Genomic DNA, 27,086 nt, shown 5'->3' on the forward strand with positions numbered 1-27,086 from the left:
CACCACCGCAGGATACTAGGTACAATCCTTGAATGCCTCCATGACATCTTAGGGAGCCTAGTCGATGAACAGGCCTCTGATCGGCAATGGCGGGGGTCTGAGGAACTTCCTCGGCACTCTTTCCACAACCAGCGGCCTGTCCGTCGGGCGACGATCGTACCGGAGGAAATACGTGTGGCCGTTGCCTGAGAGGACCCGGGCGGTGCTCCATGAATGGGAACCTTCCTTCCACTTGTAGACCTCCACCGAGCTTCCCTTGGACACCCTCATGGCTATCGTGCCGACGTTAGAACGAATGCGAAGTCTCAAGAACCTATCTGATGACAATGAACTGAACAAGAAATATAGGTTAAAATCTAACACGAGGATAATACTTCATCATGTTTCCTAATTAGACTCTCCTTTCAAAAGCCGTGTTATCTAAGAGCCAACATAGCGCATTTTCATTTAAACTGGTATTTTATGTTGCGATCGCCTTAATTACTCCTCCGTGGCGCTTTTTCGCCATGTTACTGCCCAGTTATTGGTTTATTCGGTGGGATCCATTTGATATAGGCACATGTGTCATTATGAATTTTCTTTAATCATACGTTATTTTCATAAATATCTTCGGACAATTCATTTAATGGCGAGCCCTATGCTTTAGTTACAACCCATACATGACAAATGGAGGTGAAATCTGGGAAAAGAAATGACATGGTTTATATATAGCATGTATCGAACTTTGAGATCTCAGACTCTTCCTGTGCCGTAAAGTGAGATGGTGGCTGGAACACCGGCATGGATGGCGCCTGAACACAGCAGCTGAGTGCCGCTCAAGATGATCGTGAGCGTTTCCAAAGTCCTCTGTCGAACATGTTTGACGGTAAAGAAGCGTGCAATATTGAAAGACAAATCGAGCAACGGCTATGGCCTGAGCTGAAAGAAGCTACTTACCAGGCTCGAGCTCCTCCAACCGATGGTGATCTCTTTGCATGCCAACCTGCAAATTTCAATGACGATGGTGACAGCAATGTTGTTGCATCCGCTGCAACTTCGGGGATGAAGTCTTGCTTACCCCATGGCCAGAAGAGTGAGGCCCCAAGTGATGACGGAGGCGGCTGCAGCTGATAATAAGTTGGACGCACTCCCATCGGCGACGTCTTGCAAGCCGGTAAGCGAGGTGGCGACTCCGACGACTCCGGAGATGAGGGAGAAGATGATGAAGAATCCGGTTGCCAGATTCCCGATCGGGTAGTAGATCGGGAACAATCGAGCAGGCACCGATAAACCGGAAGCTGCAGTCGATCGGACACACATTTATCAGTGCTCAGAGCAGGAACTGAGCTGTGGAATGTGGTGCATGCAGTTACCTGCACGAGGTGTCTCCTCGATGCCATAGTTGAGAGCCCAACCAGCGACTGCGGCGACGATCGCGTACATGAGGAGGTTGATGAAGAGAAGGAAGAGGGCAAGGGATTTGGGGCTCTGAGATGCCATGACGGGTCGAATCAAGAAGGGAACTCGCCGTTGATCAGATCTGCAAGACCATGATGCATATTTATATGAATACTTCAATGCATCCCACGTTGATGAAGAGAAGGATAGCATTCCTTGCTGCCTCGAGGGGTTGCTTCCTTTGCTGTTGCCACACGCAAAGCATTTCCTTTTTGGACGAGTCATCCAAATCCATCTGAGCCCAATGCAAGGAGAAAAATTGGCTTGGAGCGGATCGGCTTCGTCTTCGTCTTCGGCCCAGCCTTGATTTAAACGGGTTGGATTAACCTGACCCGTTAGCAGCACGACGCCTCCCATCGAGACTGTGACACCGACTGACTTCACGACTTCATTTACGACAAGGGATGCGTTGCGGCGGTAAAGTTCACGCTCTCTAAAACCCTAAGTCACAACGCCTCGTGTCCGGGCATCAAGACTGAGGGGATTGACCTCGAACCCACCATTTCTACTGTGCGTCTGCGGCAAGATCTCCCATTGCTTTCCAATGGCTGCCTCGGCCGCTCTGAGGAACCCTAAATCGAGGCGACTCCTCCGCTTCTCGTCCGTCTCCCCTCTGCTCTACTCATGCTGTCGCGGGGCGATCGTCGGCTCGGAGCCGAAGATTTTGACAGACGCGATCGTCGGGAGCGAGTCCGCGGGCGCGCTGTGGTCGAGGAGGTCCATGGCCACCTTCACCCGGACGTAAGATTCGAAATGGCTTGCGTTCGATCTTCTGTATGGTTCTTCATGCTATGCGATCGTGCTTTGTAGTGTGTTCTGCATTTAGATTCCAAGGAGAAGTCTTGATTTCTATTAAGTGTTTACTCGTCAATAATTTGTTGTTTACGAAGTTAGGAGGGATCCATTCAGTCCTGCTCGAGATGGATTTTGACTTGGCCGGAGGGATACATCTGAGTGCAGAAATGTTTTACACTGGAGAAATATATGGAAAATCTAGAGTCTGAACAAAACACAGATCAACTGTAAAGCAGTTTATCTCAGCAACACAGAACTTGTCTATTTCTAACTTTGGTTCTACTGATGACCGAGGACAATAAATATTCCTTGACGTGCTTTGAAACCCTATCTAAGGTGCAGATATTTTGTTTGCAATTATTTGAAGCATATGTTTTCTAGTACCATAATGCCCTGGTTTTGCGCTAGGTCCTACTAGTGGCATCTTCAACTCTGCATGCACCTATGACATCCCCTGACCAATTTCTGTGTTGACATCTTAGCTAAACTTAAGCATCTTCTGTTTTGCCTTATCTTAATTTTTGTTGTTTTCCCTATCTTTTTGGTTCTTTTAGGCAGTTAATGCAGTTTGCCATAATTCTTGTATCTCACTGCTTATGATAAGACAACACAAGATTTGTTAGCTCAGTTCTAACTTTTCCTCTTATTATCCCAGGAAACCTCATGTAAATGTTGGTACGATTGGGCATGTTGATCATGGGAAAACTACACTGACAGCAGCAATTACAAAGGTTAGCCAGCCTTTTAGGAGTCCAAATCCCTTGCGATTAGTTTTATTTTTGCATTTGATATGATTTTTTTTTTAGCATTTAACTTCTTGACATCTCATGTTAAAATTTTTTAAAGTTCTAACTGGTGGTAGCTTGTCATTTTCTTCAGTTTGTTGTTGAAAACACAGTTCATTATCATCTTTTTCTCTAGGTTCTATCTGAAGAGGGAAAAGCTAAAGCTGTTGCTTTTGATGAGATCGACAAAGCCCCCGAGGAGAAAGCTAGAGGAATTACCATCGCAACAGTTCGTGCATCCTTTTTCTTCATATGTGTATTTAATCGAATTCTGTTTGTTTATTGTGTATATCTCTTTTCTTCTGCAGGCTCATGTGGAATATGAAACTGCAAAACGGCACTATGCCCATGTTGATTGCCCAGGACATGCAGACTATGTTAAGGTAATGTGTGCAACTATTTATTGTACTTGTTTTAGCCACTTTGTGTAATTTTGTGCATAATCGCAAGTTTATGGTCATGACATCATTTATGACCTATCAGTTAGATGCCTAATTGTAGATTTGTATTTTCCAAACATAATAATAGTTTAAGAATTCATCAGATCAAGAATTCTGCGCTAAGGATTCTTAGAAAACAAATGTGAAATCCAATTGTTTGTACTTTGTAGATTGAACATTTTGATGTGTGTGCCTTTCCATGAGATCCTTCATGCTAGAAGCCATTCGGAGAGAGAGTGAACATGGAAAGACATGTGCTAGGAACAAGTGCTAGGAACTGGAGTGGATTCTACTAGACCAAGTATGAAAAGGCCTTTGAGAGCTTTTAAGGAAAAAAATTCCTTTTAGCAAATTTTTGGTTGTTTGATAGTACATTTACAAAGGGATTTTTGAAAACACTATTGCCACTGTCCAGGTTATCGCCTCATCGCAACCACCACCTCCAATTTTATGGTTATTGATGGCATTATCATTCTTGCTCATCATTGTCTCGAACAACAATTTCACCATCACCACAATTACCCCTCTCATGTTGCCACCACCACCACCCCCCTCATTCCCACACTGCTGTTGCTACCAATCACCAACATTTTTGTGAACTGCCATCGTCACCCATCTGCAAGCTTACCATTGTCACCACCTTGCTTGCATCACTTTAGTTGCCACCACCACTAGTGCCACTATTGCTGCTGCCTGGCTGGCCACCATCCATGCTGCCACCCACCATAGCTGCTACAAGTACCTCTGTGACCATTACAATTGAATGCTCATACAATCTCTTTCTTGAACTTCTACTGCTCGCAACTGTCAATCAGTACTGCTTAATTTCATTGTCTATATATGGACTCTTGGACTATTGCTTGACTGGCAATATAACTGATAGTTCCGGTCAGAAGTTTCAAGTCCAGCAACATGAAAAAGTTTTTGACATCAGTTGAAGGTAATAATTTCCTTGGGGAATTCAACCTATAGTTCTCTAGTCCAGAAATGATCTCATAATCAACTTGTATTGAAGTTTCAGTGCTAGATGCTGAAATTACATTAGACATATATTTTCAAAATCCTGCAAATCCTTCATTTAATCCTAGTCTTATTTAAAGCTCTAGATCATTGCAGAAATTTTTGTATTCCATGAGGAAAATTGAGTACTACTTTGTTGTCATCAGGTGATATTTGTGGTTGCTGAGTAGCCTATTTGCTTTAAATGTTGTCCTGATGTAAACATCCTTTTTGCCATATTTCTTATAAAAAACATATTTAATAGTATCCACAAGTAAAACAAGGGAGGGGGAGTACAACTTTATTGTGTGCCTTAATCTTTTATTCTGAAACAGAATATGATCACTGGAGCTGCTCAAATGGATGGTGGGATCCTCGTTGTTTCGGCACCTGATGGACCAATGCCTCAAACTAAGGAACATATTCTGCTTGCTCGGCAGGTCATATCCTATTCTTGTTCAACGATCATTTTCCAGATTCTTATGATTACATTACATTGAATTAACTTTTTTTTTCATGGATTGTCTGAATAATCTTTCTCTAGATTAATTCAGTTCTTGTTTATCTTTTGTTACATTTAGGTGGGTGTGCCATCACTTGTATGCTTCCTGAACAAGGTTGATGCTGTTGATGATCCTGAGTTACTAGAACTTGTAGAAATGGAGCTTCGAGGTATGATGTTGCATGACAGAATAAAAATTTTTCATGACCTCTGTTTCTTTTTAAAGATCTATTTCTGTAGAGTTATGCTTGATATTCTTTTTGCTTTTCTGCAGAGCTGCTTAGCTTTTACAAGTTCCCTGGGGATGAGATTCCAATTGTACAAGGATCAGCATTGTCCGCTTTGCAGGGTACAAATGAAGAAATAGGAAAGAAGGCAATTTTAAAATTAATGGATGCAGTAGATGAATATATACCAGATCCAATACGCCAACTTGACAAGCCCTTTCTCATGCCAATTGAAGATGTATTTTCAATACAGGTAAATCACATGTTTCTTTGGCTATCATCCAACTTAACCTTATTGTTTGAGAATTCATTGAATATTTTTAATAAGATTGCATAGTAAGTAATTTTAAATCATATGATTTTTATACTTATATTTGTTGCACTATGTGTTCTCTAGTTAATACGAAAATTTCTGAAGTTCATGACAATGTTTCTGCATGAAATATTTCTCGTTCTTCTTTCAGGAGATAGTTCATTTTAGTAATTATGATGTATTTATAGAATTTTAAGTCTGAATGGTTAACCATCAAAACACATCCTTTTCAGTTTTCAAGGCTGCTACTGCTGCTGCTCTCTGTTTCTGTGTTTCAGCTGTTTTTTTTTTTCCAAATAGATTTGCATATAATATTTTGGTTTGTGGATGCACAAGATTAAAAAGATAATATATGCATGTTGAAGATTTGAATGTAATTGAAAATGCAATAATTTTGTTACTTGGATGATCATCAGAAGAAATGAATTTACATTATATTTATCTTTAACAAGGAATATGTTCTCTCATACTTCTTTGTCTTGGGATTATGAGAAGATATCTGTTTTCAATGAAAAAATGATAATCTTTCAAAGCTTCAAATATAAAAATTAATTTTCCATGCTTGATTGCTACACATAATTCATGCTCCTTTTAGCTGCAGCATCTAATATGTTATTTTCTTTAAATGCAATTGCTTATGGTAGCATTAGTTGTTTGTGCTATGAATCTTCCAAATATTTTTACCAAAAATATATGATCTCCTTCCAAATATTAGAATACTGAAATTAGATGAAGTCAAAATTACTAAGTTCTATGATTGTTGAATTAACTTGAAAAGTTAAGATATTATTGGCAAAGATATGACACCTCTTGTAGACTTGCACATCGTTTATTATACTGGTTTACTGATATTAGACAATTAGTCTTCTCAGTCTCCTGGCTGTACAAGTTTCTGTTTGATAAATATCTCACTTTTTGTTGGTCCATTCTTCTTTGAACAGATATAGGTTCTAGCCATACCCTGTGAGAGGAACGACATTCACTGTGAAATTATTCTGTGCTGTTTATGGAATCCCTCTTGACAGTCTTTCACAAGATAACCAAAAATCAGTTGATAACTTATCTTGATTTTATTTCAAGGGTTAAATCAATAACCCATAAAAAGAATCATCACTATTGATGTGCTGACATACATCATCCTGACTGTAATTAAGAATTCATCAAATAAAGCACAGCTTTGTCATTGATTTCATGGTTGGAAGTGAGAACTAAGAAATCTGTTTGGTCTCATTTTTTGATGTAACATCATCCTGACTGTAATTAAGAATTCATCAAATAAAGCAACAGCTTTGTCATTGATTTCATGGTTGGAAGTTAGAACGAAGATATCTGTTTGGTCTCATTTTTTGATGCAACTCCCCTAAGATTATTCTTGTCAAGAGGTGTTTATTATCAGTTCCTGATTGATGTTGTTCTGATGCTAATTTCTACTATAAAGTTGGCATGGCTAGTTTAAAGGGAGTTTTTTTGGGATATTGTTGATGTCTGCAGGGACGTGGAACTGTTGTTACCGGCAGAGTTGAGCAAGGAACAATAAAAACCGGAGAAGAAGTTGAAGTTTTAGGGCTGATGCAGGTAAATAAATGCTTTGTCAGAAAAATTCTTGACAATTATCGGCTGCATAAATTTGTGACTAATACATAGTCCTTGTTTATTTTTAGCAGGAAATCAGTTTTTCATACTTTAGTTTATGACATACTTTCTAGTAGGATTCTTCTATTATGCTAGAAATATGCCAGATATAGCTAACATATTTCTATTACCAGGGTGGGCCTTTGAAAACTACCGTTACTGGTGTTGAGATGTTCAAGAAGATCTTGGATCATGGAGAAGTAAATAGATGATTTGGCATTTTATTCTTTTTCAGTATCCCTATATAGAATGGATCATAAGGTTTTTCCTTATGTAGGCTGGCGACAATGTTGGCCTTCTACTACGTGGACTAAAGCGTGGAGATGTGCAACGAGGGCAGGTTGGCATCAATGGTCATAATTTTTTCTGTGAACTGTTGGAGATAACAACCATATTTTGGTCTTGCAACATACAACAATTATTTAGTATTTCAATATGATACTGATGAGCAACACATGCATATCAACGGAGTCTCTCTCGACTCTATCCCAACATGTTAAAATGTAAAGCCAAAGGTATAGGTATACATCATACATGCAAGTCTCAAGGGAATTGAAACTTGACTTCAGGGTCCATTTTTCCATTGGTGCTTTTCGTTCATTGCTAAAATTTTGGATTTATGTTCTTATTCCTTCAATATTTGGTTAACTTATGTAGTGATTTGTCACTAAATATATAGTTAACTGGAGGTATAATTGTCGAAATGAGTGTAGGTAGTATGCAAGCCTGGTACATTAAAGACATACACGAAATTTGAGGCAGAGATTTATGTACTTACGAAGGATGAAGGTGGTCGCCACACTGCTTTCTTCTCAAACTACAGACCCCAGTTCTTCATGAGAACTGCAGATGTTACTGGTAAAGTGGAGCTCCCTGAAAGTGTAAAGATGGTGATGCCTGGTGACAATGTCACAGCTACATTTGAATTGATCTCACCTGTTCCCCTTGAAGCAGGTAATTTTATCTTGGTGTATCTACACCTAAATTTCTCGAGAAAGATGGTAGTTATTTTAATAAGAATGTTTCCTCAATGTCTTTCACAATTTACATCACTATTTATTTCCCAATGAAAATTAGACAACCGGATACTTTTGACAAAGAAAAATAATTATGGTCAACTGACATGTTCCCAGAAGCTATGTTGTTAACCTGCTCATTTGTTAGGATAAGGGCCCAGCATTATATAAAACTGTTCTGTCTTAACTTCTAGCTCTTCATTCAGTAGCTGATACAGCAGTTCCTTTTTTTTTTAAATGCATTTACTACATCTGCTGGACAGGCTTGAAGAAATCTTATTCTTGATATCTTCCAAGCCTTTTTAAGTTTAGTAGTCTAATTCTAGTAATTGAATCCACATCAAGGACCCTCTTATTTGTTTATTTATATATGTTACGTGTTATCGGTTTCCTTACCAAATTATGCAATTCATTTTTTCTTTTCTTTTCCCTTGGATAGGGGTTTTCTTGAAACCCAACCCATGCGCAACCTGCCTATAGAAAAGTTATTTAATGTTCAGTGCTCTGAATATTATAAAAGCATAATTGCTTTGTTTTATGTTCCAGGACAAAGATTTGCCCTCCGGGAAGGTGGGAGGACAGTTGGTGCAGGAGTTGTAGCTAAGGTAATTAGCTGAGCTTCCTTCCACTGCTGCAACACAGCTCGGTATTTGCCCCACAGTTACACTATCATGGGCAACATGTACGAATCTCAAATTTTGGTCGATGTTTGGAGGAATCACTTGAGAGATCAATCAGTTTGCGTTGGCCTTAATTCATCATCAATAATCACCTAAATGTGGAGAACATTTGATAAGTACATTCTACATGAACGCTGCTTTCAGTGAGTTTCTTATGATCCAGTAATTGAATCGATGAAATATAGTTGGATTTATTTTGATCGAAGCTGGTTTCTTGTATAATCATGCATGTGCATTTGCTATGAAGTCGGTTGAACTTGAATAATTAGGACTCCCATCGCATGCGGATCAGGGTTTTTTCGTTTGGTCCGATCCGATAAGGTGGTTATTAATCAACACAAATCAGATTTATTCTTATCGGATCTGAATCAGACAAAAGGTCGCCCATCTATAGTTGATGGATCACTTTTAGGCGTGAGTGATATGGGCTTAGTATCCAACAATCGATTGGAGAAATATGGATCCGAACCCGAATCTTATCCGTCAATTGTGTTGAGATGAGCGGCCATTCGATCGAGTCGGACTCGGATCGGGTAATTAGCTTCAAGTCGGTTCGCTCCAAGTTGGTCTATATGCCTTCTGCCGCCGCGACACCGTGCCCTGCGTTCTCCTCTCCCTCGCCTCCCTGCCCGCTCCGCTCTCCCTCTCCCTCTCTCCATCTACCTTGCCAAGATGGTACTGTTACTTCCCTTCGCAATTGTTCTTTGTATCTTCCGCAGTTCTCTTCTGGTTGATGTCAACTCATTTGGACTTGCTTTCGCCTTTGTTGCAGCTCTTCTTCTCCTACTTCAAGGAGTTGGTTGGGAAAGAAGTGACGGTGGAGCTGAAGAACGATCTCGCCATCAGAGGGACCCTCCACTCCGTCGATCAGTATCTCAACATCAAGCTCGAAAACATCCGGGTCGTTGACCAAGACAAGTATCCTCACATGGTACCCTCGACCCATCTCTTTCTTCTTCTTGATTTCGTTCTTCTTCTTCCTTTTCCAGTTTTCTCTGTGGATTTCTGTTTGATTTTTGTGTGTGCTGGCGTGGATGCATATGCATATCCGTAATCTTGACTCGTGGACTGCCTATTGGTGTCTGCGCTGCTAATGTTAGGTTTAGGGTTTATGATCCTAACGTCTATTGGCGATTGGAAAATCATTCTTTTTTCGTCTGAGCAATTAAAACCAGTTTTCCTTGTCAAAAAATTATTTTATTTGTCGTGGGTGATTCTGTCACGGACATTTTGATGCGGGACTGAAATGGAGAATAATCTTAGCTTGCAATGTGTTGTTTGTCCTTTTTATTTTTCATTAAGGTGATGAATGAGATCCATTTGCCAGAAGAGTTGGTCCTTAAGTAAGATGTATTGGTTCAATGGATTCATTTATCGGTCTGGTGATCTAAGCTCATTGTGGTTATGCCAAACCTCTTCTTGTTGGATTCATTAATCGAATTCACTTTTATCATCTGTGTCAAACCAATTAGATTAGAAGGTGGAAAGAGATAGGTTTGAGCAACCTGAGGGAGAGGAGAGGGTGGTCGAAGTGAGTTGAGAAAATTAAACATTACCGTAGAACACACATAAAGGCATTGAAGCAACACCTCATAATTCACAGACCTAAATTATGAAGTGTAATTAGCAAAAAAGAAAGAAACGAGAGAAGTACACTAAATATGAAGTGTAATTATGAAGTGTAATACACAATATAGCAGTTTAGTGAAACTTGGACAATGCCCACTTTCCATTGTCTGTCTCCTCATAAGGATTTTCCTGGTATGAACATTCCTTTTTCTTGGCTTAAGAGCATAACCATATTGACGATCCTTTTTGTCATATGTAGATAAAAACTTTTTACTCAAACTTCTGCATGTAAAGATCAAAACCAAGTTAGGAATGACACAAAACAAAAAAACTGTAAAGCAATGAAACATTTGAAGATCTATGCAGGAGAAAAGATAAAAGAGTGCAAGATAGGTTGGCGAGATCTGCTCAACTGACAACAGTTTTATATTGTAACCTTGTGGTCCTAGACTACACTTATCTTTCTCTGTTAAGGATCTCTTTGGAATTGAAATTATTTTATATGCTGCTATCGAATTGATAATCACAGCAGCAAGAAGGATGGAGAAAAGAAGAATACCGGGAAGATAGAGCAAAAAAATAAAAGAAAAGAGAGCAAAGTTCCCACAGTGAAATGGAATCTTGATTTTGCTTCAACCAGTCACATTTCCTGCTTCGAATGTATACAGTATCTGCAATAATCTCTATTGATGTACATTGGTGCATTGAACTGTCCATAATTTCAACTATTTGGAGTGGGCTTAATTACCAGTACAGTAACTATTTTCCAAATTATGGACTTAAATATTAGGACAATAAGCGCCAAATATGATCTTCAACTATATTAGGCCAAGATACCAACTCTAGTCATTAGTTCATAATCTGACTTTGGATAATGAATGTGTCTATTATGGGTGAAACATTATCTTCAGTATGGTAAGGTAAGGTTCCTCCTTTGCGACCTGGGAGACGAGGATTCGAGTCACGGAAACAGCCTCTTTAAATATTTAAAGATAAAGCTGCGTACATTGACTGACCCTCTCCAGACCTTGCATTGGTAGGAGCCTCTGGGTATGCCCTTTTATGGTAAGATCCAACTTGAGTGTCCTTTTCTACCTGAAGGCTGTGATTTGGGAATAGTTGCTTCTGTTTCTTTTTCTTACCATTTGGTTTATTAAGGTATTCCAGACTCCAGAGATCGATAGCCTATTCTATCATAACAGGCTGACCAAAGCCATACTTGTAGCATTTGCAGATATTATTTATTATGGGCATGCCCAATACTCAACTTATCTGAATTTGCTTATATTTATGCTTGTTAGTTTCAGAATTTAAATCACTGGCTTATTTGTTGTTTTTACTATTTTGCATCTGAAAAATATAGGCCAGTTACGATTAGGTCTATTCAAAATCTAGTCTTACTTTGTTCGGTGGCTATATCTAGAGTTGAACCATATTAGTTTAAGTCTAAACTTTCTGATTATATGTAAATATTAAACTTTAAAGTTCTAATTTAATAAGTCTATTATCATGCATACTAGAGCACAAACAGGGATCTGATTGATGATTTAGGAATTTGGGAATCTCAAATTGGAAAGATCTATTGGGTGACTATTATCTTTTATCATCTCTACGGAGTAGACTTAACCTGTAACCATAAGATTCCCAAAAGATTTCAGTCTCTTTCTAAGAGACACATTCTGTATCAGGGTAAAGTGGAGTTGTAAACTGCATTTAGTTTTCTTCCAACCTTAGAGAGTCCTAACAAGACCAGGAAAATGTCTGGATGCTTTTGTTAAAGATGGGGGATTCTTGACTAGAAAGGACTTGGGATCTCAGTGTTATGAGAAGTTTAGTTGCTGCAGGCCCTTATCTGTGTTTTATTGTTTGATATTTTAGAAGATGTGGGTTTCTTGACCAGAAAAAGTTGGATGATATGATATATTATCAATGTCATGAAAAGTTTAGTTGCTTCAGGCCTATATCCTTGTTTTCTTGTTTGACATTTTTGAAGACGGAATTCTTGACTAGAAGAAGTTGGACAATATGATATATATACTTGATGTCATGAAATGTTTAGTTGCTGCAGGCCCCTATCCTTGTTTTCTTGTTTGATCTTTTGAATACAACGATTCCTGACTGGAAAAAGGATGGATGATATGATATATTCCCAATGTCATGAAAAGTTTGTTGCTGCTGGCCCTGGCCCCTATCTAGTTTTCTTGTTTGATTCTTCGAAAGCGGGCGATTCTTAACTGGAAAAAATGTAGGATGATATGATATATTCTCAATGTCTTGAAAAATTAAGTTGCTGCAGGCCCCTGTCGAGTTTCTTGTTTGATTTTTTGAAGATGGGGATTTCTTAACTAGAAAAAATTTGGATGATATAGTATATTCTCATTGTTACAAAAAGTTTAGTAGTGGTAGTCCCCTATCCATTTTTCCTCTGTTCATCATTATACCTGTTTTGGTCTGAATGGGGTGCTAAGCTGATTAATTTGTAGCATACCAACATTGTTGTCCTAAAGTGAGGCGACATCATTTGTCCTCTCTTGAGCGGGACAATTCAGCTCAATACATCTGCTTTAATTTTTGAAATAAGTTCGCCATGTTGTCAATATTAAAGTCGCATTATAGAATGTTGAAATCATCAAATTTGTACGTGCTTTTCTATAACTATAATCATATATAATTTGCATATGATTGATAAATTTTCACTTGAGGATATCTCATGAATCATTTTCCTATTAGACATACTCTTTCTTTCTTGTTGTCTGGTCATGTTTGTTATTGAAATACTGTACGCTTTTTCATATCACTTTATTTCGTCTTTGGCTGCAACACGATGTGAGCTTGTGGAATACTCTTCAAAGGCCAAATTGAAGAGGTTTTGCAAGGATTTATAGGAAATTGGTGGGACAGAGTTGCACTGGGATTTTGCTTCATGTTAATGGTATATTTGAGGATCATCCTAGTGTCCTGACTGGATTTGTGAAGATTTTTACCACCTGTATCATTGCTTGTGAGCCTTTCTGGTAAAATTTAGTCACCTTGCATCATTCCTCTCGCAAATGCATCTGATTGCATGGACTCACCCATTATTCTGATGAACAAAACATCTGATGCATTCACTGGACGTACAAACTTCAACATATGTAAGGCAACAAGAGCCTAGGAGTCTTATTTTCCATTAGTTAGATCTCTCACCAGGTTGTGACTTGGTGAGAGAATAGAACTCCATTTTCAGTTCTGTCAATTGAACTGCTTAGTTGGGTAAGAGAATAGAACTTCGAGATAAAGACCATTACATTTGCACCATTTTCAGTTCTCATTTTTTAATGGCTTCATGTATTTTTAAGAACGACGTCACTTTGCTTTGAGCTCAAACTTCTCTGGTTTATTGCAGTTGTCGGTCCGGAATTGTTTCATCAGGGGATCAGTGGTACGCTATGTCCAACTCCCTCCTGACGGGGTCGACATCGACATCCTTCACGATGCCACCAGGAGGGAAGCCAGGGGAGGTTGATCTCTGGAAGATGCACCGGTGATTGTTTCTGCTGCTGCTGGCATTAACCCGTGTTGTGCTTGCCCCTTTATGTGCTGTGCTTCCATAGATGCCTACTACCCCCGACTGTGGTTTTCCTGTGTGCTGGTATCTTTACATTATTACTGCAAGCTTTCAAATGATGTGCTTTCTCTGTAGACATCAACGAACACACCATGGTACTTGTTATTGTAGGGAGCTGCTCTAGAATTTGTCATTTTAAGCTTCCTTATGTTTGTGTTTATGTTTCTGTCTTGATGAAGCTATCAAAAGAAGATACTTTTAATTAAACACTATAAGAGTGGGTCAATGCAATATAACTCATGACTTAATGTGAATTTATCATGATTAAAGTTATAAATATATTGAATCCATTGGCTTAAGTTTGTAGAATTTATGATTTCCTAATTCAAATCTTTATAAGTGAGACTTTTAAAATTTATGAAAAATTGCTGGTGATCATTTAACTTAAGCAAAACTAGCTTGACAGGGCTTAGGTATAGGTGTGCACATTCAAACGAATGACTAACTCCACGTTGTGCGCACATGCGTAAACCTGTTATCATTACTATTGGTAGTGGAAGTTTGAGGTGGATTACGGTTCTATGGTTTTTCTCACATTGGGTTTTCTACGTTAAAAGATTTGGTCTCACTGTGTGATTGATTTTTGCTCTATTGTTTATGCTGTGCTGGTTAATATTTGCATTTGGATATCAAGTTGGTATTTTGATGAGAAACATATTTTGATACACAAAGAGGGAAAAAATTATTCCGCTTTAGCAGGTTTTTCCCAACAAGTGGTATCAGAGCATTTGTTACTGAAAAACAAGAAAGACGTAATGACAAACTATTAATGACAATCCTAAGATGATCAAATCTTGGTCCCATGGAGTTCAATGGGATGCTTCTTGTACAATAGATCACATGCACATCACCAAGGAGATGCTTATGAGAAGCATGCCTACTCAACCTTGCGGCTCTCTCTTTAAAGCCGAGAAGCATGCCTACTCAACCTTGCGGCTCTCTCTTTAAAGCCGAAGGACAAGGGTAGCAAAGATAACGTTACAAAACCTAAGTGACGTGATTGTCAATGAATTGCATTGAACGATCAAGTGGATGAGCATGGGGCTTAACGGAGGATTGACTCGTGCAAAAGTGGACACGAGGGCTAATCTTCGTGAAACGTGCAAGTCATATGAATCGAGTCTTCTCATAAGATAGCACATAAAGCAAAAGCATCAACTTGCAAAGCAAAAGCATCAACTTGCAAAGATAAGAGCGATACCATGTTCCTAGTTGTCTCATCTGATAGTGTAAGACACATCTCGTGTGGCACCAGAGTCGAAGACAGCTTTAAGACGCACACTTGATTTTGGTGATGCAATTGATGAAGATATCGAGGCAGTGACTTGACTTAATAGACAGAGGTGAAGACTTAGAAGGCCTTTGCGTAAGGTAAAAGACTGCAATGGCTAACACTAGTGAAGAATATGCCAAAGTGATGTTTGTCATTTGACCTATCACGAGAGAAACAGTGCACAAGAAAGATTGTGTTAGAGGCAGATTCCCAAGATCCAAACATCATCGCACCAATCTTCAACAAAGTTAATGGACTTCAAGAGCTACTAAGTTACAAACTAACCCAAACGTATTAGTAGAGGCCATAGAGATATTGTAATTCAAGTTCCCACAAAAGATCAACGGACTATTAAGATGCCATCAAGAGGGTGCAAGGATACGCATTAGCCTTGACAACGACTTGATTCAAAACCAAAATCAAATTGAATGATTTGACGATTATGAATCGAATGAAAACAAAGACCATATGATTCAATTCTAGTTCTTAGAAATTGGAATTAGAATTAATGATTCCAATTTGATTTCGAATCAACTAAAAACGAAAAAAGATTAAAATAAATGTGTTTCATGGTGTAATAGTTATTCTTATAATTCTTATAAACTAGTCTAATAACCTGGGTTCGAATCTTGGTAGAGTAATAGAGTAAGGTTTATTATTATTATCATCATCATCATCAGCATCAATCAAAACTGAAATCGAGGGTTCCAAAATGTCTGGAACTGATCTAATTTCAAATTTGACAAAACTGAAACCATCGATTATAGAACTATGGTCAGGGCTTCGTGGAACAGTTAAAGCCAAAGGTGACACTCCAACAAGTTCTTGAGGGCAATAAGAATGATCATGGATTTAACGAGTAAGTGGTTGGTACCACAGATACATGTCTTGAGCAAAACAAAGTCCGTAACACAACGATGACATTTTCGCATCTCATCCAAAAAAATAAAAAGAAAGAAAGAAACCAAAAATTGCAACAATAGCTGCATGTGCTTCACAAACTTCGGCTGGGGCGTGCAAGAGATTAACCACATGAACCTCATCATGTTTGCAGCTACGTAGTAGTAGTAGTAATCAGCAATATGATTTTAAACCTTACCGTAACTTTTCGGAAAAAAAAAAAATTGAACTACCAAAATCAGGAAGAAAACAAATTGTAACTCCATTCGTCTAGCTTCACAATACTCCACCTTTTAAAAGCTCCCAGCCATCATCTGGTTGTGCTCCGTGAATGCCGCCGCTGAGGTTGCTTTTATCATTCTGTTGAATCTCATGTTGTTCTTGCTCAGTGATTGCAGACTTCTCCGGAAGATCATCGTGCTCAAGAACCCCATCTGATGAACGTTTGCTCCTATAGGATGATGAGCTTGATGAAGCCAACAAGCTCAAAGCCGTCGAACGAAGAGATCCATTCAATGGCACACGGCCATCGACTATTTCTTTTAGCAACATGACATCCTCACAGATAATATTAATTTCACCTCTGAAACAAAAATACATAGTTTAAAATTAAGCGCACCTGTCATTTAACCAAGAAAGAAAGAATGAATGAATGCAAATACCAAAAAGAAAGAGATCAGATTTTAACTACCAAAATTTCATAAACTTCTTTTGTTTGATGTAAAGCTTATTGGTGTAAATGAACTCTTGTTAAAATATAGTGAGACATACTTTGAGAATAATATTCAAATTATTCCAGGGTAGAAGGTCGAAGAAATTAAAAAAAAAATCATATTGTAGTCTACATTCAGGATCATAAATAATCAATTTGAGGTTGGAACATTTCAATGTTTAAGGTAAGCACATCAGAAACTGAAAAGAAATGGCAACATCAAAACTTACTGGAGTGCATCAACTACACGGCCACGATCCATCAAGAACTCCCTCATCTGCAAAGTAGAGACATTGGCGTGCTCAGCTGATTCATTTTGTAAGTAATACGATGTTTAAAAATATTGACCAATTTACAATACCTTGGAGTTAGCTTCTGCTTCTTGTTGTAGCTTTTTTGACTCTTCCATTGCTGCAGCCATAACAGCTTCCTGTTTGCTAAGAGCCTTGAGAGCTAGTTCTTCCTTCTCAAGCTTTTCTTGTTCAGCTGCTGCAATTTCCTCCTCCATTGCAGCTATGCTTGCTTCAACAGTTTGGCGAATCTGGATAAAGTTCACAAGTACGTATGACATTTCAAGTTCGCTTTTACTCCAAAAGGCTTAGATAACATAAGATATGCATATTCAAGTTCTTGATGTTCAAATATTAATAGAAGGTTATGCAAATAAATTGTGAAGAGATAATGAAACAATAGACAAATATTAAGAACTTTCTTATTTCTATGGTCTTTTAATGTGATATCATATCTAATCATAGGGATATGTATCCTACGGAATGACAACATTATAAATTCTCAAATAGGGCGAATGCATCGTAGAGGCTCCCACCGATACAATGTCTAGGAAGGCTCAATTCATGAAGCTTTATCCATATCAGTACAATTGTTTCCACCACACAAACTCAAATCATACACATTGCACAGGAATAACCATGTCATTGTACCCAGACTCACCCAATATTAATTCTCAAAGAACACAAATGTTTTCATAATAACGAATATCCATATAAACAAAATAAATAAAATTTTGATAAATATTTGATCAGAACACAATCATGACCTGCAAACTGATACTGTAGAATTGAAATTTTATAAAAAGAAAAAAAATTCCAAAAAAGGAAGACATTATGTGCGTAATCCATATAGTAGAAATTCACATAGGATAGAGTAATACATCTGAAAGTAAATGGCAGAGATAATAATGTCATCCTGGTAGGAGACAACAATAGTAGGATTATTGTATTGTTTCAAATTTGAGAGTCGTCACAATAAAAAGAAAATATAACTAAGTTTAAAGGGAAAACCAGAGAGGATGTGTAAGAATATATTGGTTAAAATACAATATGTAAAGCGATCATAGTCATGAGTTCTATTTGTAAAGAAAAGCAACTCAAAGTACATAATCTGGAATGCGCTCTTAAAATAGATGCAAAATCGCTATATTGCAATTAAGATGAAAGTTGGACTACAAGAAGCATGAGAAACCAAAACCTGAAATTAAGTGAGAATGTAGGTTACTGCTACATCAGACCACTGTTGCAACTTGAATCATGGGACAAAAGGATATCATCAAAAAATATGATGAGAAATGAGGACGCAATGCATGAGGCTCCCAAGAATGCAAGGTCTGGTAAAAGTCAACATATGCAGTCTTAATTTTGCATGTAAGTTCACTGACTTGAACTCATGGTAACCCAAATCACAAAAGGAGCACCATGACTCCAAGGCTTACTATCATCACTAAGGATTTGGCGGAAAGTAATAATATTACTGTTATTAATGTTATTAAATTTATTATATGAGTCATGAACAGGCACATATAGTGAAGAAAAAGTACATTCTTTTGTTTGAAAATTACTGGTCATATCTTTCCATCTTTAAATGTTTGCATGCATCCATTGAAGCAACCTACATAGTGATATAGGGTAAGTAATTCAGCTAGTATTAAACAAGAAACAATATACTATGTGAAATGAGAAAAAAACCATGTAAAGTTAAACGGTTTCAGACGTTTTCGAAACAGACCCATGAATATAATGATGAGGTGAAACAATCTAAAATAGAGCTGGAAGACAGTAAGCACATACAAGAATTCAGTTAAAATGGTAAAGGGATTATACTTTGCTAAATTACATCTCAATGATGGGAAAGCATCCGTTTAGCCACCAAGACAGTTGAGCAATGTCTTGTTTTTAATAATTTATGCTTATCAGATTTAGGAAAAAACCAATATAATGTGTGATAAACATGCACATAGAAAACTGGAGTAAGCATGTGCTTGTATGTATATTCACAAACAAAGTGTCAGTCCACACCTCCTCAATCATTGAAAGAGATTTATTCTTTTCATCTGACAAACTGAGGAGTCTGAACTGAAGCTCTCGAGCTTCAGTCGCCAATATAGCTTTCTCACCATAAACCTCGCCAGCATGCTGTAAATATTAGGAAAATTTTTTAGCATCTTCCTCTAGCAATAAAAAAAGAAACAAGCATATAAGAAAAGTACAAACACCATGTCATTTGCTTCCTTTGCATGTCTTGATGTCTCCTTAAGTTCCTCCATCTTGGCAAGAATATCTTGACCAGCAATGGTAGCAGCCTCTTTAGCCTGCTTGCGCCTTTCTTCCAAAAGCTTCACCTCTCTCATCATATTAGTTGTCAATTCCATTGCAGACAACAAATTTGTCTGCATCAACTTTCAGGAATTAAGTAAAAGCAAACCAGAAAATGAACCGCATAAGCCAGAAATATTTATGTGAACCTAGAAACATTAGATAGCAAAAGAAGATTTTACTGGAAAAGACAGCTACATAAATGTAGACAATGCAGTAACAGAGAATGAAAGCAGATATCGACAAAACTTTACACTCAAGTCAAAGGGAAAAGCGAATTATGGAAGCTAGGAAACATGTAGATGAAGAATTGTAAAGACACATCAACACAAAGCCCTACTTGCCAAACAAAGATATCAAAGCCTTCAAGCCATCAACAGGTACACTTAACCAACAAAAGAAGAAGGAAAACGGGATACGGCCCGTACGATGTTAAACTTTTCCTTTGTGAGAAGTTGAAGATATCAAGTAAACAATTTGTCTTCAAGACCTACATGCTGAACATTGCCCAAGAAGAGTGTAGAAACACCGCATATCAATGATTTTGTACTCCAAATTCCAAAAATTGATTAGAATAAGCTATCTAAGAATCTATTATGACTCACCACTGGGTTTTACACACAATGTGTTGTTCAAAGTCACAGAGATAGTGAATGAACAAACGGCACACAACAGAAGATTTACCTTATTGCTTTTGGCATTAGAAAGAAGATCTTCAAGATATCCAGTGTCAACAAAATGGCCTGATCGGTTATTTAGAGTTGCAGGTAGATCATTGTCATCTGCCAACTCAGAGTGCAGTTCTTCATATTCAGTAGTACTGGTGGTAACCTCATTTACAAGACAACCCCCACAAACTTTAAAATCTTCAGCTGCCATAGTAGCAGCTGAAACAGAATCATTAACTTCCAAGTCATTAAGATCCTGAACGCTGGCAGGCTCAACCGAACATCTTGACTGTTCCACAGAACCATTTACAGAGAAGGTCCCATCATTCATTAATTTCCGGTTCTCTGTAGCATTAGAATTCCTTTCAAATGGTTCCAATGCAGCATTCTGAACATCCCCATTAACAAGCAAAGCAGCTAATGATGAATCTATTTGGGCACTACCATGAATAACATTAACAATAGTTTCCGACTTTCCAGTAGATGATTGCATCATGATTTGCTCCAAAGAATGCTCATCATGTGCAGAGCCAGGACTTATTTGGGGAACATTAACTTGAACACTCAAGTTAAAAAGAGCAACATCCACAAACTTTTCATGAACATGTGAATTGGGATGAAGAGAGGTTTGATCAATTCCCTTCTCCATAAAGTTTGGTTCTGAGTTTGCAACTGTGTTCAGCCCCTCAAAAGCATTATGGCATGATGTTGGGCACTCCAGTTCCTTCATATAATCTGTAATGCCAACCTGTAAACCTCTTGGATCTGCTTCCCCAATGCATGGTGACATCACACTTGCAGAACTTGTATAACCATCAGAAACTGCAATTTCACATGATACTGGCTCTTGTCCTGAAAGATGACTTGTGGTATCTTCCTCTTCTCGATTTCCAGACAGAATAGGCTGTTTGCCCTTCCCGACTGGTAAATTCAAATGTAATGCAATTTCAAGCAAACAGCAAATCAGTTCAAATTGGCCCAACAATTTGCTTGGCATCAACATGAATATATATGCATTCAAGTAGCAAATGGGACAAAACATACCAGCAACTAATACACAGCAAAAGATCACTGGTTTTAGGTGCTTGACTAGTACAGCATAAAAAACCATAATCTCCAGAGTTGAAATACTCAATCACAGGCCAAAAACAATCTTACCGACCGCCATCGAATGTTCTGTTTCATCTATATCTTGCAATGTGCATGATGCTTCACAGGATCCAACAATAGATGGTAGAACATCTAAGAGAATAAATTCAGCTGCAGAATCAACATCATTAGCATGCTCAATGGCAGCAGCCTTCAGTATGCGAAGATCAACCTGTAAGGGCAAGAACAGAGATCATCATCTCACGAATACTTTTCCAACAGAAGGAGAGTTAACAGCCACCACCGACACTTTCCCTGTAGGACTATGAACAAAGATGTAGAGAAAAATGCAGGTCCTCAGAAATCAGTAATTTATTCTTATTCTACTACATGATGGATTGCTTGTCAATCTGTCTCGGTTAGCAAACAAATGTCCTAGTTTCTTTATATCAAAAAACATATAAATTTTAGGGCAAATGAACACGTAAAATAATTATGTAAGAGGGCATAGAAATCTATCGATGACATATTATGTAATACCTGCGGGAATAACTTTTTCAGAGAAGTAAAGACTTCCTTGGAACTCATGCTTCACTCAATTGTAAATAGCCCTGCCAAAAGCAAAACCATCATGACGAAGATCTCAATCTTGATTACCGCAAACAAAGAGAGATCAAGAAGAGAAAAAAAAAGATGGTCCCGGAGTGATGATCAACTGATGGACGCCGATTAGGAGAACTACCCTAAAAGGGAAGCGAAGGCGAGAGCAAGGAGGAACCGACGCGGAGCGGGTAGAGCAGCAATCGATCGGCCTCGTGGATTCGATGGAAACACCCTAGGAAAGGGAAGGGGAAAGATCGTCGGAGACCGTAGACGCACGGGGGTGTGCAGCCGCGATCTCCGGACGAGAGAGAGAGAGACAGAAAGACAAAAGAAAAAGCAAATATATATATGACGTAATTATGCGGTTTATTGAGCCCGAACGAGGGCGGCAGGACGCGCTCGGCTACTCGGAAAACTACCTGCCTCGTAAATGGACGAGTGTTGTGCAAAAAGCGGGTCCCACTTTTTTACTTGGGATTGAGTTCATGTATATATGACGTAATTATGCGGATTATTGACCCGGAAGCGAGGTGGTTAGCTACCCGCAAGACTACCAGCCTTGTGAGCGTAGGCGTCTGCCCCCAAAAACAAGTGGGTCCCATTTGTTTTGACGTCGCATGTAATTGTAGGGTGCCACTTCTTGGGACGCGAATTTGGGCTCGATTAACAGAATGGCGTAGTTGTTGTTTCCAGGTGAACGCATAGAGATTCATGTGAGAGAGTTAGGCCTGCCGTAGGATCTTAGTAGTATGGAGACGTGTGCTGCGGTATGGGAACCGCGTAGAAGTTTCAAGTGAGGGCGTTTTGGAGATGCGAGATCAACGTTTTTTAAGGCTTCAATGCTGAGAGAAGGGAGATGCTTCCGGCGTGTAATCCGGCCTTCAACATTTATCACAATCGTATTCAATAACCACGTGAGATTTCTTTCGACCTAATTATATGTTTATCCAACAGTTAAGTTGAGATTAGATAGTAATGAGGTGATCGTCGTCCATCAAATGTAGATGATTGAAGTCGATTTAACTTGTTTTTATATGAAATAAATACACCATCGAGTTCATAAAAATTGAGAAGAATTTTGGGCGTAGAACAAAAAAAAAACCTTATTTTTTAAATATTTTGAAAAATATCTCACTTTTTATATACCTAGAAAATTGTCACCTACTTATTTTTGTCCTTATTTTTCTTTGTTTTTCTTTTTTTTCTTATTTTAAAACTATATAATAATATTAATATTTAGATAAATATGTTTAGAATAGAGGAACTATTATTTTATAAGCATCACACTCTATAAGCCGAGTAAAATCATAAGAGCTCATCCAAAATAAATAATTTTTCATAAATCCTTATAAAAAGGAACAAAAGATATTGTTAGATAATTCTAAAAATAAAGATAGTTGACACTGTTAGGATCAACAACAGCAAATTTCAATAATTTTGAAATTAGCGCAATGGATAAAAACGATAAATTTCAATAATTTTGAAAAACTTCATTCGACGAAATTCTTAGTTCGATGAAAACCATTAGTTAGATTCGAATAAGTTTGCAAGTGAGTAGAGAAGAGGGAATTGAATAGTTTGTAACGAAGTAAAGTAAAGTACACTAAAAAGAACAAGTAGTAAGAAAAGAATTTATAATGGTTTGGTTATTGTGACATACATCCACTTCTGATTCCTTCTTTTTTGAGATCACCGGTATCCACTAATGGTCTTCCTTCAATAGGCAAAAATCAATTACCTCTTTACAGTGCTTTCTCATTTTCACAGGTTTAGGAGATAATCCTTACGAGCCTCACACCTCTTCTTATATGATTACAAATCTAAAGAGAAAGAGGAGGAGGACTCTTGCACTTTTACGACACTTTTTATACCCAAACACTTCAAAGATTTTTTCACACTTATGTATCACTTTGTTATTTTTTAATGCAAAAAAGGGTGGGATATTTATAGGCTCAAATGGCTTCAAAATTGGAGCCAAAAAGTGTATCATCCCGGGTTTCCAAGGTATTGGGCGGTACCACCGCCTGATAGAGTCTTAGATACTGAGCTATGGTGATACCACTGCTCAATCTGGGCAGTACCACTGCCCAGACCACATGGGAGACCGTTTCCTAAGCGGTTCCACCGCCACAGTCTATTAGTGCCATCGCCAAACAGGGTCCAGCAATCTGGTTGGGCCTTAAATCCAGCCCAAACCAATCTAATTACGGGCCTAGTTGGCTCTTAAGAGGAACTTATCACATACTAAAAGTCCATAAAAATTCTTCTTTCATGAGAAGAGTAAGGAAGAATTAATGGGAAACGAGCATCAAATGAATGATAAAAAATCCATGAATGAAATCCATGAGAGATGTATTTGTTAATTAAATCCATGAGTGAAGGGACTAAGTGTATCAAAAATCATTAAGTGATAGAGCAAGTGTATAGAATAAATTTGATACCAAGTAAATTGATATTCCAGATTTCATAAAAGCTTTATTAAAAAAATAAAGAAAGTCCAAACAATATATACAACAAACTCATGCATTTGGACAATTTAACATCCCTAACTTTACAAATAATCATCACATGATAAATAAGACCAAAAGTCGAATCTTTTCTTTTGTAAATATCACAAGAAAGAAAAACGTTCTCGATTTAAAAAGAAAACCAAAAAAATTGAACAATATATCAAGGAATTTATGCATTCAAAAGATTTATCATACCTAATTCTTAGAGTGTTTCAAGCATTAAACCATCATCAATAAGCGCATCATAATATTGAAAAGCACATGACGTGAAAGGGTACGTCATGGAATGTAAAAAGTATTAAAGAGTACAACTCATCATGGTGCTTTTTAGTTCCCTACTTCCTTTTATCAGCAGAAGAAAATACATAACATATTTAGGTGGTGGTAAATCAAAATGCCTAAACAAAGTATTCAAATGTTGATGAATTTGCTGCATCTCGATTAAGCTAATCATACTCATTGCCCACTTCCGATGTGGGACTAATGAGACGCTACATATACTCTTGCCTCCTTTTCATTTGAGACAAGCAATATCATAGTCATAGTGTGGTGCAAACGTTTATTTGCATAAACATCATATCAACTTATTTCAAAGTTTTGACTTTCGTAAGAATACTTACAGAAACGATTAGTTCAAATATACTAATTATCTATGAATCAGATCTTTTGTTTTGTAAATTGCAAAGAGAAGGAATAAAAATAAACAATCTTATAAAAGAAGATTCAATTTTCAAAGGTCAAGAAATCTGGAAAATATAAAAGAGGAACTTATGCATAAGAATTCTCAAGTTTCAAATATCAAAAAATCAAGATCAAATGTTTATAACATAAGATTTTAAATAATCATTACATCATTAAGTCATCATGATTGAATATAAAGCATCTTCAATCATTTTGCAACTAATAGTTCTACTTCTAATAATCTTTCCTTTATTGTTTTGACTAGAGAGCTTTATGGGGTATTTTGGAACTCCGGTGTACATCCACTATCAATGTATTAGTTTTGCTCCTAGCTTATGATGGTAAACATTTATACAAAGAATGATGATTTTTATGTAACCATTTAACCTTAGGTGCCTCAAAAATCGATCTAATCAACTTATCATTTTATATGGAGTTCTTTATGATTCCTTTAGGAACCCAAATCAATTTGTGTAGACTATATCTCTTAAATGAACATTTATAAGCAACATGTCCGAGTTTACAATAAAAAATATATTTGGTGGGGGGTGATACATGAAAGGTAGGACCTTTAATAAATGTGGTTAAATTTTGGTGAGTGCTACTCACAAATCTGATTCCGTCTTTTCTATGAATGTGACCCTTATTGGCAAGGATCATGTTCAAGTACTTGCTATAAACCTTAAACTTTTTTAGAGTTTCTTTGAGTAGCAAGTTTTCCTTCTTAAGTGTCTCTAAGTATTCACACTTAGTGCATGGAGGCAATGAAGGATTATCATGTTTAAGTTTTTCAAATTCAGTATTTAAAAGGGCATGCTCCTTTTTCAAACAGTTAAACTTTTTGCTCATTATTCTACATTCATCGAACATATCATAAAAATTACTTAAAAGCTTATTGAAAGATAAATTTACATCTAATGAACTACTTACCTCATCTCTGATACCTATTAGTGCGTAGTTGATGATTTCTTTATTGTTTTGTTGTTCGTCTTTGGAATCGCTCAAGTCATCACATGTTGCTTTGAGCACATTCTTTTCTTTGGTTGTTTTTTCTTCACTTGGGGGCATTCGTTTTTAAAATGTCCCGGTTTCTTACATTCGTAACATATAACTTATTCTTTTTTATGTTCAATTTTATTTTTTATGTCATTTTTAGATTTATTTCTTTTTATGAATTTTTGAACTTTCTTGTCAAGAGTGTCAAGTCATCATCATAGTCTTTATCACTTAAATTTTCTTTCAAGTGGTCTTCTAAGTTCTTAGTGCAATATCCTTCGTATTCTTTGGAAGGTTGTTATCAAACTCTTCATGAGCATTGCAAGTCATTTCGTATGTCATTAAAGAACCAATAAATTTTTCGAGCGAAAAGTTGTTTAAGTCCTTGGCTTCTTGAATTGTCATTACTTTAGGATCCTAACTCTTTGGGAGGGATCTTAATATTTTGTTAACAAGTTCGAAATTAGAAAAACTTTTACCAAGTTCATTTAGACCATTGACGACATTCGTAAACTGGGTGTACATGTCTCCAATGGTCTCACTTGGTTTCATCCGAAATAATTCATAAGTATAAACTAAGAGATTAATATTGGACTCCTTTACTCTACTAGAGCTCTCGTGAGTAATTTTGAGTGTATGCCAAATATCGAAAATCGTTTCACAAATAAACACTCGATTGAACTTATTTTTATCTAAAGCATAAAATAAGACATTCATAGTATTAGCATTTAAAGAGAAAGTCTTATTTTTCAACTCATTCCAATCGAGAAGACTTTTGAAAGTTATTTTTCACAATGTTCCATAACTCAAAATCTATAGAAATTAGAAAAATTCTCATTCTAGTTTTCCAATAGTTGTAATCTGTCCCATTGAATATGGGTGGACATGTGATTGAGTGACCCTCTTGGTTGTCGGCAAATGTCATCTCTCTTAGATTTCAAACCAAAATAAGAGTGACATTGCTCTGATACCAATTGTTAAGATCAAGAATGACACTAAGGAGGGGGGGGGGGGGGGGCGGCATTTCAATTAGTGCAGCGGAT

At 37.4% G+C, this 27,086-nt stretch overlaps 4 protein-coding genes across 7 annotated transcripts; 2 read left to right on the plus strand and 2 right to left on the minus strand.

Moving 5' to 3' along the window:
- Nucleotides 1–589: 589 nt before the first annotated feature.
- LOC135644504 (membrane protein PM19L-like) lies at nucleotides 590–1,528 on the minus strand. Its single transcript, XM_065162134.1, has 4 exons — nucleotides 1,353–1,528; nucleotides 1,058–1,277; nucleotides 937–982; nucleotides 590–846 (listed from the first exon to the last, which is right to left on the minus strand). Exons 1-4 carry the CDS (start codon nucleotides 1,477–1,479, stop codon nucleotides 733–735), a joined length of 507 nt encoding a protein of 168 aa, XP_065018206.1. The 5' UTR covers nucleotides 1,480–1,528; the 3' UTR covers nucleotides 590–732.
- A 328-nt stretch (nucleotides 1,529–1,856) lies between these two features.
- LOC135646075 (elongation factor Tu, mitochondrial-like) lies at nucleotides 1,857–9,031 on the plus strand. The gene is made up of 12 exons (XM_065165209.1): nucleotides 1,857–2,178; nucleotides 2,888–2,963; nucleotides 3,154–3,246; nucleotides 3,326–3,400; nucleotides 4,792–4,896; nucleotides 5,038–5,128; nucleotides 5,233–5,438; nucleotides 6,990–7,073; nucleotides 7,265–7,330; nucleotides 7,408–7,470; nucleotides 7,844–8,084; nucleotides 8,693–9,031. Exons 1-12 carry the CDS (start codon nucleotides 1,982–1,984, stop codon nucleotides 8,761–8,763), a joined length of 1,368 nt encoding a protein of 455 aa, XP_065021281.1. The 5' UTR covers nucleotides 1,857–1,981; the 3' UTR covers nucleotides 8,764–9,031.
- Nucleotides 9,032–9,344: 313 nt separating this feature from the next.
- On the plus strand, nucleotides 9,345–14,162 carry LOC135646076 (sm-like protein LSM2). Its single transcript, XM_065165210.1, has 3 exons — nucleotides 9,345–9,501; nucleotides 9,599–9,757; nucleotides 13,781–14,162. The coding sequence occupies exons 1-3, from the start codon at nucleotides 9,499–9,501 to the stop codon at nucleotides 13,898–13,900; spliced, it is 282 nt and encodes a 93-aa protein (XP_065021282.1). The 5' UTR covers nucleotides 9,345–9,498; the 3' UTR covers nucleotides 13,901–14,162.
- A 1,935-nt stretch (nucleotides 14,163–16,097) lies between these two features.
- Nucleotides 16,098–22,176, minus strand: LOC135645996 (uncharacterized). 4 transcript variants are annotated; one of them, XM_065165024.1, is made up of 9 exons: nucleotides 21,996–22,176; nucleotides 21,794–21,864; nucleotides 21,323–21,485; nucleotides 20,181–21,085; nucleotides 19,397–19,570; nucleotides 19,200–19,316; nucleotides 17,249–17,428; nucleotides 17,118–17,164; nucleotides 16,098–16,758 (listed from the first exon to the last, which is right to left on the minus strand). In XM_065165024.1, the coding sequence occupies exons 2-9, from the start codon at nucleotides 21,839–21,841 to the stop codon at nucleotides 16,452–16,454; spliced, it is 1,941 nt and encodes a 646-aa protein (XP_065021096.1). In that variant the 5' UTR covers nucleotides 21,842–21,864; nucleotides 21,996–22,176; the 3' UTR covers nucleotides 16,098–16,451. The 4 variants fall into 4 exon arrangements, with proteins under 4 accessions (XP_065021096.1, XP_065021097.1, XP_065021098.1 ...); XM_065165027.1 differs by having other exon boundaries at nucleotides 16,698–16,794; XM_065165025.1 differs by lacking the exon at nucleotides 21,996–22,176 and having other exon boundaries at nucleotides 21,794–21,989.
- Between the last annotated feature and the right edge of the window lie 4,910 nt (nucleotides 22,177–27,086).

This window comes from Musa acuminata, chromosome BXJ3-8, assembly GCF_036884655.1.
Source record: "Musa acuminata AAA Group cultivar baxijiao chromosome BXJ3-8, Cavendish_Baxijiao_AAA, whole genome shotgun sequence".
Taxonomy (NCBI): Eukaryota; Viridiplantae; Streptophyta; class Magnoliopsida; order Zingiberales; family Musaceae; genus Musa; species Musa acuminata.

Excerpts from the sequence above, each read along its gene's own strand:
- LOC135644504 (XM_065162134.1), bottom strand. The coding sequence starts at position 1,479 with ATGGCATCTCAGAGCCCCAAATCCCTTGCCCTCTTCCTTCTCTTCATC. Across the intron at positions 983-1,057 it reads CTCACTCTTCTGGCCATGGG|GTTGGCATGCAAAGAGATCA; the intron begins GTAAGCAAGACT and ends TGAAATTTGCAG. Across the intron at positions 847-936 it reads GTTGGAGGAGCTCGAGCCTG|AGGACTTTGGAAACGCTCAC; the intron begins GTAAGTAGCTTC and ends CATGTTCGACAG.
- LOC135646075 (XM_065165209.1), top strand. The coding sequence starts at position 1,982 with ATGGCTGCCTCGGCCGCTCTGAGGAACCCTAAATCGAGGCGACTCCTC. Across the intron at positions 7,471-7,843 it reads GAGATGTGCAACGAGGGCAG|GTAGTATGCAAGCCTGGTAC; the intron begins GTTGGCATCAAT and ends AAATGAGTGTAG. Across the intron at positions 8,085-8,692 it reads ACCTGTTCCCCTTGAAGCAG|GACAAAGATTTGCCCTCCGG; the intron begins GTAATTTTATCT and ends TTTATGTTCCAG.
- LOC135646076 (XM_065165210.1), top strand. Across the intron at positions 9,758-13,780 it reads AAGACAAGTATCCTCACATG|TTGTCGGTCCGGAATTGTTT; the intron begins GTACCCTCGACC and ends GGTTTATTGCAG.
- LOC135645996 (XM_065165024.1), bottom strand. The coding sequence starts at position 21,841 with ATGAGTTCCAAGGAAGTCTTTACTTCTCTGAAAAAGTTATTCCCGCAG. Across the intron at positions 19,571-20,180 it reads CTAATGCCAAAAGCAATAAG|ACAAATTTGTTGTCTGCAAT; the intron begins GTAAATCTTCTG and ends AAGTTGATGCAG. Across the intron at positions 19,317-19,396 it reads CAAAGGAAGCAAATGACATG|CATGCTGGCGAGGTTTATGG; the intron begins GTGTTTGTACTT and ends TAATATTTACAG.